Raw genomic sequence first — 13638 nt, forward strand, 5'->3', positions numbered from 1 at the left:
GCGAAACCGCTGCGCGATGTATCCACCGGGAAATGCTTAATGCATGCATGCCTGAACCCTTACACTGGGAGAAATCCACAAGTGTAATTTCAACCACTGAGGCTGATGCACCGGCATTTGCTTCCGGTTTCACCTGTGTAAAGCTATCCGCAAGCAGGACTGCGGTTAAGACTGTTCTAGCTTCTACTCGCTCGCCGCCACCACCACCGCGCTTCGGCGCCATGTTATCACCTTGGCGCTACCGCGATGAATAATTAAAAATATATCTTACGTTTAAGTCGAATATTCATACAGGTTTCCAAAAAAGGACTGCCAGTTGATGACGTGAATCAGGTGCAGATTTGATTGTTTCTGACAGCTACTCTTGCAACACTTAAATTGGTCTTAGGAATGAGTACATGAAAACCATGCCTTTGCTCGATGCTTGATCTGCATTATACCGTACAGGCCACTGTTGAGTTTTCCCGTACATGTGAAGGAGCCCCATTGTAACGGTCAATTTCTTAGGCCGGTAGCATACGTCAGATCGAAGATGATAGCACTGAGACCTAGGGCCCCACCAGCCAGCCTGCAACCAAGAACCACCTGCCACGAAGTACAGTAATCACACTTGCGACCCAGGTGGAGTAATGCATGGTTTGGTATCGTATCGTGGGAGGCACACTTCTGGCTGCGGTCCTTTAATCCTGATTTGGACTCCAAACCATCGTTACAACATCCAAAGCCCGGCCGTTCCCAAACCATGGGCTCAGATGCAGAAGGCTGGGAATGACACAGGTACCCGGCGGTTAGGAGTCACGGATCACACCTGAACATCAAACTATAGGAAGAAAGGATTAGCCATGCTTGTCCTTCTTTTCCCTCTCTCAGCATAGCAGCGTTCCTGGGGTTTGTGAACAAAATTCAGCATGGAACAACTTATAAAAGCGATCAGTGCCGGCCGTCAGTCCTTGCACACCCTCATCCGCCAGCCCACAATTACATTTACTACCATCACCACCAAAACGATTAGTCGCTGTCGGCCATCATCCGTAGTCGGTACCCAACCCATTCACCCCTGCGGAACGTCCCCTCTTAAAGCAATCGAAAACACCAAACAAAAAATTGAATTCCAAATAAGTAGTCTCTGAGATTGTCAGAGCGAATAAATCCTCGCGTCACAGCCAGGATTGCTACCTTGCAGGAAAACAACGAAGCTATGACATCCGTCGCACTGCAGAAAGCATGAAAAACACCGCTTCGAAAGCAGACCTGCTGGGCTCTGGAAGCATGAAAGACATTGAAAAGCCTTGTCATCCATGACAAGACCGTGGTTGGCTGGGATGCTCCTTGCGGAGTACAGGGGCCCCACCCAACAGACATGAAGATCGCCGCCCCACGCAAGCACTGTTCTGTGTGTATGGACATGATCGTAACCGTACAGCGAATTTGCCCAACAACGGAAACAGCATTCTAATAGTTTAAAAATATTGCAAGCGAAGAACAGATGAGCATGAGTATCAAAACCACAAACAGACAATCCCGACAGTCACACCTCACCACACAATATTAGCTGACTGTGCCATGGCCCATGCATGGGACACCTGTGCACGCACCATAAACAGGGCGCAGAGCATCAATCCATTATTGTACTCCTGCTGCACGACTCGTCCTGGCAGGATCTGGCTGCTTCGTTCGTTCATGCCCTGGCCGGCAGCGGCGCACAGCGGGGCGGATGAAGCCCTGCCTTTCCGGCCGCTTTACTCTGTTGTCCAACGGACACCTTGATCGGTGTCCAGGATTCCACTTGGGCGGCTCCTTGCATCTACATGGGCCCTCGCATGATGTTCCTCACCCTCCCTGCCCCGTTCAGCCGGCCCTCGATCAGGGCATAAAACGTGCTGTTCACTACAGCATCCGGCGGGAGCTTTCCGTCCCAGTACTTGTCGTACAGGGACGTTAGGCGTTCACGGACAGTTGTCTTGATAGCCTCGACATTTTGCGGGTCCTTGGTGACATCAAATGCAGCATATGGATCAATGCGACCGCCGTACATGCCACGCCCAAACATGTCGTAAAATCGCGACTCGTTCATACGGAAGTGCAAGCCGTAGCTACCGATGGGCTCGAAGAAGCGGAAGAGCGTCTGGTATCGCTTCGTGAAACCAAATTTCGCAAGAGAGTTGATAAACCAGCGGTCCTGCGGGGTACGGTGCGGAGGTGGCAACCGAAGGTCAAAGAGCGGCGGCAAACAAGAATTTTATCTCTTCCTGTCGATTAGACCACTGGTGTCGTTTGTCCATTTGCACGGCTGTCCAATGCTGCATGTCTAGCATTTCAAGGCCGCACACTAGGCTAAAAATATGGGATCTTGCTCCCAGGATCACAATCGTCAAACGTCTGTCGCAAGCAAGAGGGATTTGATGTGTAAATTTGGCAACCCTGATCAAGTGTTCATCTGGGTTACCAGCTATCGGCTGATCGCTACGGGAGCGCGATGTTCTTCAGACATACATATCGACACATAACGCCCTAACGCACCTGCGACAGCGCTGTTGTCGGTGGGAAGCCCTTTGCCTGCATCAGTGCCTGAATCGTCTCGCGCAAGGGAGGCAAGTGCTTCGCGCGGTACTCATGACCCTTAATCACGTCGTAATAGTCCCGAAGGCAGCCACGCGCGAGCTCATACTTGACGCGGTGCAGGCCAAACACCCACAAATGACCCATATGGCCGACCACGGGGATAAGGCCCGCGGCAAAGCGCTCGGCATCTAGGAACGGCGACAGGTCCATGTCAAGAAGGCTTACAATACCGATTTCTGGCTCAAAGACGGATAGTTGTGCCATCCGTCGCAGCAGCTGTGGGAAATATGGGTAGGGGACAGTAGGTAGGACAGCATTAATGGGGTGGCGGAATTTTAACTGCTCGGCCGGCTTGCAGGCAGGCAGGCTTGCACACGTTGACCTGCCTGGCTAAAATATATCAAGGCACTGATTGGTCTAGCAAGGATACAAAGCGACGAGTCGCCATCTATACACAAATACAAAATACGGTGCCCAATGTGCTTGTGGGCTGCATATGATGGAAAGCAAACATGTGCATGCGAAGTGCGCCTGTGGTTCGAACACCGCTTCACTCTTGGTTGGGTATCAGGTCGTCAGCGTACCTGCAGCGCCTGAGGGTGTATGATGTTGTCCTCCTCCACGATCAACAGAATGTCGTAACCCATAATGTCGAAAGCGAAAGCCTTGACAAAGTAATGGTGCAGACCCGCACAAAGGTTTGCTGGATGGCGAATGTAGGCGAATTGTGTATCGCTGGGGATGGACACGGTTCCATTCTCGAAGATAGAAGCGGCGCCGCCATCCTGTGATATAAAAAAGTCAAACTCGGCCAAGCCCTCGCTGCTGAGGATGGCAGGAATGGCTCGGTGTATCATCTCCATCCGCTCGAAGCACATGTAGATTACGGCTGCTTTGTTGCGTTTGGTGAAGTTTCCAAGAAGCCTCGTCTGTGCAGCCACAGGGTCCGCGAGCAGGGAATCCATGTAGGCTGCAGCGAGCGCCGGCTGCGACATCTCCTCAAGACTGCGATCGGACACCCGTGCTGTCCCTCCTAAAGTGTTTTGATTTGCTGCCAGCGCTGCGATTGTAGCTACTCCTGCATCTTCTGCTTGGTGTCCGCCTTGGCGATAGGTATGAACTTCCCGGCCAACACTCTGGCTCCGCGCTGCGGTTACGAGTTGATTCTGCGTGGCATAATATGCCAGAAGCGCTGCTAGGAGTAGTTGGCGATGGGGACATGAGCCGCGTAAGCAACGCGGGTGCAATGTCGCAGTCATGTTCTTGGATAGATGTCCGCCCGAGGAGGCTTCGACACAGACGCAAAACGTAGGGAGATCCTTTTGATAGAATTAAGCTAAGGTTAAAAGTCTTTCAGCGACCGTGAGAGAAGAGTACCTGCCTCCGTGTGACTTACAGCGGGCATACATGAACGTTTTCGGTCTATCGAGAAAATGGCCAGAGTGTTGTGATGATCTTCTAGGGACCTATTTATATATTCAAGGCCGAAGGTGTTCCACAGGATGAACGGCGTTCGGTTTTTCCACCTACCTGTAGCCTGCTGTCGGACAGTAGTTTTGGTGGATGGTAAGCTAAACATTTCGCACACATGGAAGTTTTAGGAGAAAACCATCCAGTAATACTTGTTATTGCTACGCTACTTTCGTGCATTTTACCATACGCACTCCAAACATCTGCACTTAAGTCGCTACCCCTGGGCCCATGAACTGTGGGTATTGGCAGTCAGAGCTTGTTTTCTTGTTCCCGGAGATAATTTGGGCAACTGGTCTTCCTTTTCGTCTGCACGAGGGCGAGGGAAAGCTCTGGGATGCCGTCGTCCAGCGTTCCGCAACCTTTCTTTCCGGGGTTGATTACGGCAGGAGTTGAGGATTTCATACATAGGTTATAAAATAGTCACATTCACAGCTTCAGACCTATGTTCCTAAGTGATGTCACCCAAGCAAGTTCAAAATCGGCACTGCGATTGCGAGTTTTTTGGCGACATTTTTCGCGCAAAAGATGAATGCTCTATCTGATGTGGAAAAAATATACTTCATCGTCGCTGGAGAGCCTTTTCAAGAGAGGAGAGCTTTACAGTCGATCAAAAATCCGCTGTTGTTCCCGAATGCATAACTTGGCATGCATGCACAGTCTTCTCTTGCAGGATGTGGTTTAACTGACTCTGCACATGGTCTAGCTCATCTCGTCGGTGGATGGCTTGTTGGCCTGCTGAGGCTGTACAAGCTCGCGAAGGTTGCAACAGCGAAGCACAAATAAGATGTCTTATCTATAAGCGAGGTTATTTGTGAACGAGTTTCAGAGCGATTTCTTGGTAATCTCCCCTGCTTGACTATTTGGGTTATGGCGCCGGTTTGGAAATGCATGGTGCCTTCCTCGTTCCCCAGTGTAAAACGACATGGAGCATCGTGCCATTCATGGAATCCATCTCAGCCGTCCTTGTGTGGCTGTGCATTCCTAGGATGAACTGCAATATTTGTGGGGTCTCGAGACCCCAAACTACAGCGACGCCCCAAATCACCATGTAGGAAACGCCTGCTAAAGCATCGTACAGTTTCATTAGCACTTCAATACATCATGCACAAACTACTGCGTTACATTTGAATGGCTACTAGAAGGGTCAATTTTGAGCTGAACTCATTCCAAAGACGAAAGCTGGCGACGACAATTGGACCAAATCGTTGAGAAGTTGAAGCTCCCTGCCCCCTTGCTTTAGGCCGGCACAGGTCCTCTCGTGTTACAGAGGTATACGGGCCTTGAACACACTTTGTTCAAAAGCACATTAAGCCGCCATACACGTCATTTTAGCTACCTGTCTTGTACGCAATACTGGCATGCATAGGCCGCCGCACTTGTGTGAGATTGTTACAGTGGGCTCCAGACTCACAAAGACTAGAGCCAGTGAGCCAGCTGGCTGTGCATTACTACACCTGATACGATGAGGGCAAACAAGACCCCAACCCAGGCCAGGCAACGCAAGTTACCTAGACAGCCAAAAACAAACGTAAACGTAAGGCTCAGAACCCGCAACCATCGGGGAATTTGCCATTAGACTCCCCAGCTGGCGAAAGTCCGCGGACCCCGCCACAAGGCCCATAAGCGAATACTGATAAGGACTTGCACCTGAGCCCCAAAAGTCCCCCAATTAAAAGAAACCCCCAAAAGGAAGCAAAAATAGATGATAGCTAATCGTCCATCGGTGGCCTTTCCCCTGAACATACAACTTACCTAGGCAGGCGGCTGGCAGAGGTTAAGGCCTGACTTCTGCTCCCGGAGTGTCCGGATTCAAATCCGCCTGCCGACCTCTCGGGTGTTTGAGAGGTGGTGAAATGGGAGGTGGCCCCCCATCTTGTGGACGGTGTAGGACATGATAAAATTAACTGTGCGAGCTGACCAGGAACTAAGTTGACGCACCGTTGATCAGCTAGATTTGGTTGGATGCTGGTGGTGAGTTGCCAAACCCAAAGAGTACACTCTGAAGTCGGATGGGGTGAATGGATTAGGGTGCCCCTCTAGCAGGGGAGAACAGGGAATTGCCTCGGGAAGGAGGCCATTGGTGAAGCTTAACCACCCTGTAACAACATCAACATCAACTTACCTGACACAATTCGCAAGAAGGGGTGATGTGCCCCAACAGAATCCCATCCTTTCCGTGGCACCCTCAGAGCTGCGAACCCCGAAGGCGGCCCCAATAGTTAGCAACAACTCGATGAACGGCTCCTGCTGTAAGGCATGGGCCAGGTAACAGTGGCAGTTTGTTGTTAATCACTGTAGCCATAGGTTGCTGCAGCCATATAATTACTACTGGTCAGGCACTACAGGTAAGGCACGGACCCTTGCCCCCGGGAGATCCCGAAATCAACATCTGATAATCCTCCCGATGGCGGAAGGAAAAGCGCACCGAGTTTTTGGACGGTGGTGACAAATATTAACCTGCGAGCCGACCAGGAATGGAGTTGGGCCGCTGTCGACCCGGCAGATTCCGTTGGATGCTGGTGGTGGGTGCGGAACCTGAGCGATCCACTGAGAAGTTGACTAAGGTGACTAGATGAGGGTGCCCGGAAATACCGGGGAAGCGCCAGGTAGCGGCCACGGGTGAAGATATGGCCCCTTTTCCACAGATCATATATCGCCCCCTATGCTCCCTGGCCGACACCGCAACAAGAGCCACAACATTTCAAACACATTGTCGCACTGTTTGTGGAGCTTGGACGAGCCACAGTTGTTCGCGTGACACTGGCAATCCTATTTACAAAGTGAGTTGGTCCGCTACTGCCTGTGCTACCGGAAAGGCCCAGAAGTGATGACAGCGCGAGCGGATACACCTCGCAGGGAATCTACTGGTTAACCCCCACAACTAACACTGCTGGCCGCGACATCCTGAAATGGGAACTTCCTAACATAGGCACCCCATCAACCGTGAGACGCCACCAAACCTCTTCTTGTTCATTTTCCCTTCGTAAATGAGACCATAAACGATGGAAGGTCCGTTGCAAGGTAGGATTAGCCTCACCCACTACCTAAGAAGAGCCCGTCGCCTCTATAATGAACAGGGCATGGACTACTCGACGAGCCACAGAAAGCGCGAAAGTTGGATATCAGTCGCTAATTTAACAGATAGATCTTGAAGTCTGATCGCCAACCTAACCTCGACACCAGGGTTTGTATAACAGACTCAATAGACGGCGCCATTGCTGCACTGGACTCTGCACTCAGAGGCAACAAAAGACTAGCCGCCTGCCGCTAATGCACCAGGATATCAGCTAAGAGAGCGACAACAGCATTAAAAACACTCATTCCCCTTACGAAAGGTACAAAGGGATTGGGCTAGTGGGGTCCGCGGCTGGAGGTATTGGTCCACTGTTTGATGCCACGCCCTGCGCATTGATAGGCCTGCCTGGTCCGGTGTGTGCGTAACCACATCTAGAGCATTCCGCGCAAGAAGAGCATCCCCCAACATCTTCAGTGCCTTACAGAACAGGAGTGCTTGATGTCGAAACTCCAGCCCTGGGCGGATCCGGATGTTAACTGACGGGACAGTCAATCTCTTTTCCGGAAGAACAGGGTTTCCCCCACAGAGGCAAATTTAAATACCAAGTCCTCCGTTTTCTGAGTTTTCTGGGACACGACGTATGGGAAGAGGCTTCGCAAGGGCTACGCGAGGCAGATGAACGACTGGAATGGCTAATGAACAGGCCATTGCCAGAAGGTGTGGTATCGGAATTCAACGATCGGTTGATGAGAGGTTGGAAGCATACGCGTCTAGATGCCCAGCCAGACGTGTACCCGTCAGACGGCAAGCAGGCGGGATAATGGCAACCTTGCGGAGGGCATGTTCGAAGCTTGTTTGAAGGATAGCGCAGTCCAGCTGCAGATTATGCTCATGAGGCAGATAGTGGGGGGGGCACGGCCATCCCACCGGTTGTTGTATGCGGAGCTGGCTGAATTCCCCTTACAGTATTACATGGTGAAAAAGATCCTCCGTTTCTGGAACCGCCTTCAAAAGCAAGTGAGGTCCATTGCTCATGCAGTTTTACGGCAGGAGATAACCGATGCTCTGGCCAATCCGGAATGGGAGGGTTGGGGAACCCCAGTGTTACGACTGTTTTCCTTCTTGTAGCGCAATACTTGGAGAGGAATACCGCAAGAAGTCGTGGGGGTAAATGAGCGTGTTGACTGGTTGTTGAGTAGGCCTCTCCCCGAAGGAGCTGTGGTAACGGCACTAAGGAAGCGTTTGGTGAGCGGCTGGGACCATGCGCGTCTGACTGTCTTGCCAGAGGAGTACCCATCAAATGGGAAGCAACCGAGAGTGCAGATGGCGAAGTATAAGCACTGGATGGGGCTGCCCTTTTCGGGAGCCGCAGCCGTTATGTGGCCACATATGCTAAAGTTTTCATTCCTCGCGTAGCACATCGTAAGCTAATGCAGTTTCGTTTACGTTGCTGGGCTATGGAAGCAAACAGAGCATGAAGGGGCAAGTACCATGTCCCCAGGGAGCAGCGGTTTTGCCGCTGTTGTGGCACCAATAGCCAAGTCGAGGATGAAAAACACGTGTCATTGGAATGCCCAGCTTATAATGATATTCGTGCTGAAGAGGTATTCGATCATCAACAGAGCATGTTGGAGGCCATGAAATGGGAGCCAGCACGTCTGGCGAGGATGTTGGAACGTATGTGGGCTCACCGCAACTCAGTTATCCCCTTTGGGCGCTGGTCTGGGCTGATAGTGCGGTGTTTCCTTTTTTCCCCGTGGCGTTTAGGCGTTGAAATATTGCCCTTGGCCTCGGCTCGTAAGGGTAGTTTTACAGGTAAGGGGTCACGCACCCCCAACCATGTAACACACACACAGACACACCCCTAGGGCTGCGCGGTAAGACATGTGCAGCAAGACATGCACGGCTAAGGTGGATTCCATGAACGGCACGATAGCCCATGTCGATTTGCACTGGGGAACGAGGAAGGCACCATGCATTTCCGAAGCCTGCGCAGCCTGCGCCACAAGCCAAATAGTCAAGCAGGGGACATAGGGGGAGATTACCCAGTAAGCAAGCATCCTCGTGACGTAACGCGTGCTCAATTTATCTCGCATATGGCATAGAACATCGTACGTATAATGATTCATTCTATGCTTCGCTGTTGCAAAACTTCGCGAGCTTGTGCACATCCAGCAGGCCAACAGTCCATTAACCGTCGAAATGAACTAGAACATGTTCAGGGTCAGTAAGAACAATATCCTGCAAGGGAAGACCGTGCGTAGAGTCAAAGTTATGCATTGGGGAACAACAGCGTATTTTTGCTTGACAGTAAACCTCCCCTTCCTAGGTAACCTCCAGAGACCAGAAATTATGTTTTCCATACTCGAGAGAGCTTTATACTTTCGCGTGCAAAATGTCGCCGAACAGCTCGCAATCGCAGTGCCGATTTGAACTTGTTTAGGTGACATCACTTAGGAACAAAGCTCTGAAGCTGTCAATATAAATATCTCATAACCTACGTATACAATCCTCAACTTTCGTCGTAGCCACGATCCGGAAAGTAAGGTTCCGGACCGCTGGACGACGGCATCCCAGAGCCTTCCCTCGCTCTCGTGCAAATCAAATATACAAGATTAAATGCACCGATTACATCCGAGAGCACAAAACCAGGCTCTGACTGTCAAGAGCCAGTGGGCATGGCATATATTTGAAGTGCGAGTCGCACTGTGCGAGTGGTAAAGAGCACGAAAGAAGTGTAATAAGATAAGAAAAAATAAGACTGAATGGTTTTCAGCCTAAAACCTCCATGTGTGCGGGCGACATGAAATGTTTAGTTTACCATCCAGCAAAACAACTGTCCGACAGCAGGCTACAGGTAGGTGGAAAAACCAAACGCCGTTCATCCTGTGGACACCTCCGGCCTTAAATATATTTAGAGAGGTTCCTTGAAGATCATCACAATGGCCATTTTTGCATTAGGCAAAAACGTTCATGTATGCCCGCTGTAAGTCACACGGAGGCAGGTACTCTTCTCTCACGGTCGCAGAAAGGTTTTTCCCTTAGCTTGATATTATCATAAGGAGCTCCTTTGCGTGTGCGTCCGTGTCGAAGCCTCCTCGGGCGGACATCTATCCAAGAACATGACTGCGACATTGCACCCGCGTTGCTTACGCGGCTCCTGTCCCCATCGCCAACTACTCCTAGCGGCGCTTCTGACATATTATGCCACACATAATCAACTCGTAACCGCAGCGCGGAGCCAGGGTGTTGGCCGGGAAGTTCCTACCTATCGCCAAGCCGGACACCAAGCAGAAGATGTAGGAGTAGCTACAATCGCAGAGCTGGAAGCAAATCAAAACACTTTAGGAGGGACAGCGCAGGCTTCCGATCGCAGTCTTGAGGAGATGTCGCAGCCAGCGCTCGCTGCAGCCTACATGGATTCCCTGCTGGCGGACCCTGTGGCTGCACAGACGAGGCTTCTTGGAGACTTCACCAAACGCAACAAAGCAGCCGTAATCTACATGTGCTTCGAGCGGATGGAGATGATACACCGAGCCATTCCTGCCATCCTCAGCAGCGAGGGCTTGGCCGAGTTTGATTTTTTCATTTCACAGGATGGCGGCGCCGCTTCTATCTTCGAGAATGGAACCGTGTCCGTTCCCAGCGATATACAGTTCGCCTACATTCGCCATCCAGCAAACCTTTGTGCGGGTCTGCACCACCACTTTGTCAAGGCTTTCGCTTTCGACATTATGGGTTACGACATTCTGTTGATCGTGGAGGAGGACAACATCATACACCCTCAGGCGCTGCAGGTACGCTGACGACCTAATACCCAACCAAGAGTGAAGCGGTGTTCGAACCACAGGCGCATGCACATGTTTGCTTTTGATCATATGCGGCCCGAATAAGCTTATTGAGCGCTGTGATTGCCTAGGAACAAGGACTCGTCGCTTTGTATCCTTGCTAGACCAATCAGTGCCTTCATATATTTTAGCCAGGCAGGTCAACGTGTGCAAGCCTGCCTGCCTGCAAGCCGGCCGAGCAGTTAAAATTCCGCCACCCCATTAATGCTGTCCTTCCTAACGGCCCCAAACCATATTTCCCACAGCTGCTGCGGCGGATGGCACAACTATCCGTCTTTGAGCCAGAAATCGGTATTGTGAGCCTTCTTGACATGGACCTGTCGCCGTTCCTAGATGCCGAGCGCTTTGCCGCGGGCCTTATCCCCGTGGTCGGCCATATGGGTCATTTGTGGGTGTTTGGCCTGCACCGCGTCAAGTATGAGCTCGCGCGTGGCTGCCTTCGGGACTATTACGACGTGATTAAGGGTCATCAGTACAGTGCGAAGCAGTTTCCTCCCTTGCGCGAGACGATTCAGGCACTGATGCAGGCAAAGGGCTTCCCGCCGACAACAGCGCTGTCGCAGGTGCGTTAGGGCGTTATGTGTCGATATGTATGTCTGAATAACATCGCGCTCCCGTAGGGATCAGCCGATAGCTGGTAACCCAGATGAACACCTGATCAGGGCTGCCGAATATCCACATCGGATCCCTCTTGCTTGCGGCAGACGTTTGACGGTCGTAATCCAGGGAGCAAGATCCCATCATTTTAGCCTAGGGTGCGCCCTTGAAATGCTAGACATGCAGCATTGGGACAGCCGTGCAAATGGACAAACGACTCAGTGGTCTGATCGACAGGAAGAGATAAAATTCTTGTTTGCCGCCGCTCTTTGACCTTCGGTTGCCACCTCCGCACCGTACCCCGCAGGACCGCTGGTTTATCAACTCTCTTGCAAAATTTGGTTTCACGAAACGATACCAGACGCTCTTCCGCTTCTTCGAGCCCATCGGTAGCTACGGCTTGCACTTCCGTATGGACGAGTCGCGATTTTACGACATGTTTGGGCGTGGCATGTACGGCGGTCGCATTGATCCATATGCTGCATTTGATGTCACCAAGGACCCGCAAAATGTCGAGGCTATCAAGACAACTGTTCGTGAACGCCTAACGTCCCTGTACGACAAGTACTGGGACGGAAGGCTCCCGCAGAATGCTGTAGTGAACAGCACGTTTTATGCCCTGATCGAGGGCCGGCTGAACGGGGCAGGGAGGGTGAGGAACATCATGCGAGGGCCCATGTAGATGCAAGGAGCCGCCCAAGTGGAATCCTGGACACCGATCAAGGTGTCCGTTGGACAACAGAGTAAAGCGGCCGGAAAGGCAGGGCTTCATCCGCACCGCTGTGTGTCACTGCCGGCCAGGGCATGAACGAACGAAGCAGCCAGATCCTGCCAGGACAAGGTCGTGCAGCAGGAGTACAATAATGGATTGATGCTCTGCGCCCTGTTTATGGTGCGTGCACAGGTGTCCCATGCATGGGCCATGGCACAGTCAGCTAATATTGTGTGGTGAGGTGTTGTGTCATTCAGGTAGTCCATGTCCCAAAGGGCTACTGCGCCCACTCGCCGGAACATGAATGGAACGGACCATTTATGCCAAAACCGAAATGTGTTGTGTTAGAAACGCATCTTGTGAGTTTTTATGTTTTTCGAGTGGAGCGTGTGTATGTGATGACGAGGCCATTAATGGGTCACATGTATGTTTTTATATGCACGGCACTGCGTGGCTCGAAGGGATTCCCTGCCTAAGCGTTCCCTGACATTTTGTGCCGGTGGTTGCGAAGCTACCAGTGCAAGTGCGGTGGCCTATACAGGCCAGTATTGCATACAAGACAGGTAGCTAAAATGACGTGTATGGCGGCCTAATGTGAACAAAATGTGTTCAAGGCCCGTATACCTCTGTAACAAGAGAGGATGTGTGCCGGCCTAAAGCAAGGGGGCAGGGAGCTTCAACTTCTTGACAATTTGGTCCAATTGTCGTCGCCAGCTTTCGTCGGTGTAATTAGTTCAGCTCAAAATTGACCCTTCTAGTAGCCATTCAAATGTAACGCAGTAGTTTGTGCATCGTGATGTGTTTAAGTGCTATGGCAAGTGTCTCGCAGACGTTTCGTTCATGGTGATTTTGGGCGTTACAATAGTTGGGGTCTCGAGACCCCATCAGCGGTGCAGCTCATCTGTAGGGCTGCCTTATTCAGGCACACCGGCCTGCGCTAGTTGATTTCGTTGAGGGCATCTGCTTCGTGATTGCGTTGTGGGTTGTGCAATGTTGATTCGTTAGACAGGGGTATTGGTTTCGACGAAAATAAAGCGCTGTGATTGGGTGATGATCAGAAGGCGGGGTGAGGGAGGGCGTCAGCAGGTTAACCTGTTGGGGGCTGTTAACCGGTTGGGGGCTGTTTTTTTGCAGTGTGTAAGTGCTTAAAGTGTTGCGGCCTGAGCTTGGCCGATGGCTAGATCGCGTCCCTGGCTAGGTGTGCTGTACACACATGTGACTGACTACTTGGTGGCAACTGGCACTGCGCGTTATGAAACGGTTGGTGCTGGGGTGCGTGTAACTGAGGATAGCAGCCACAAAGCAGAAAACCTAAGGCCCTACCTGCCAGTGGCCCTCACAGTCGCATTGCAGGTAACGCGCCGCAGCTTAAACGCCTTGACTGGACGAGTCTGTACGTTGTGAACCTTTANGCTAGTGCTGGTTGACGT

The 13638-nt window shown here is 51.5% G+C and overlaps 1 protein-coding gene across 1 annotated transcript; it reads left to right on the forward strand.

The window, feature by feature from the left end:
- Positions 1 to 9859: 9859 nt before the first annotated feature.
- Positions 9860 to 12448, forward strand: VOLCADRAFT_88167 (uncharacterized protein; the record flags this gene model as incomplete). The annotated part of the gene is made up of 5 exons (XM_002947802.1): positions 9860 to 9908; positions 10286 to 10848; positions 11145 to 11462; positions 11804 to 12148; positions 12401 to 12448. 5 exons carry the CDS (start codon positions 9860 to 9862, stop codon positions 12446 to 12448), a joined length of 1323 nt encoding a protein of 440 aa, XP_002947848.1.
- Between the last annotated feature and the right edge of the window lie 1190 nt (positions 12449 to 13638).

Source organism: Volvox carteri, assembly GCF_000143455.1.
Source record: "Volvox carteri f. nagariensis unplaced genomic scaffold VOLCAscaffold_8, whole genome shotgun sequence".
Lineage (NCBI taxonomy): Eukaryota > Viridiplantae > Chlorophyta > Chlorophyceae > Chlamydomonadales > Volvocaceae > Volvox > Volvox carteri.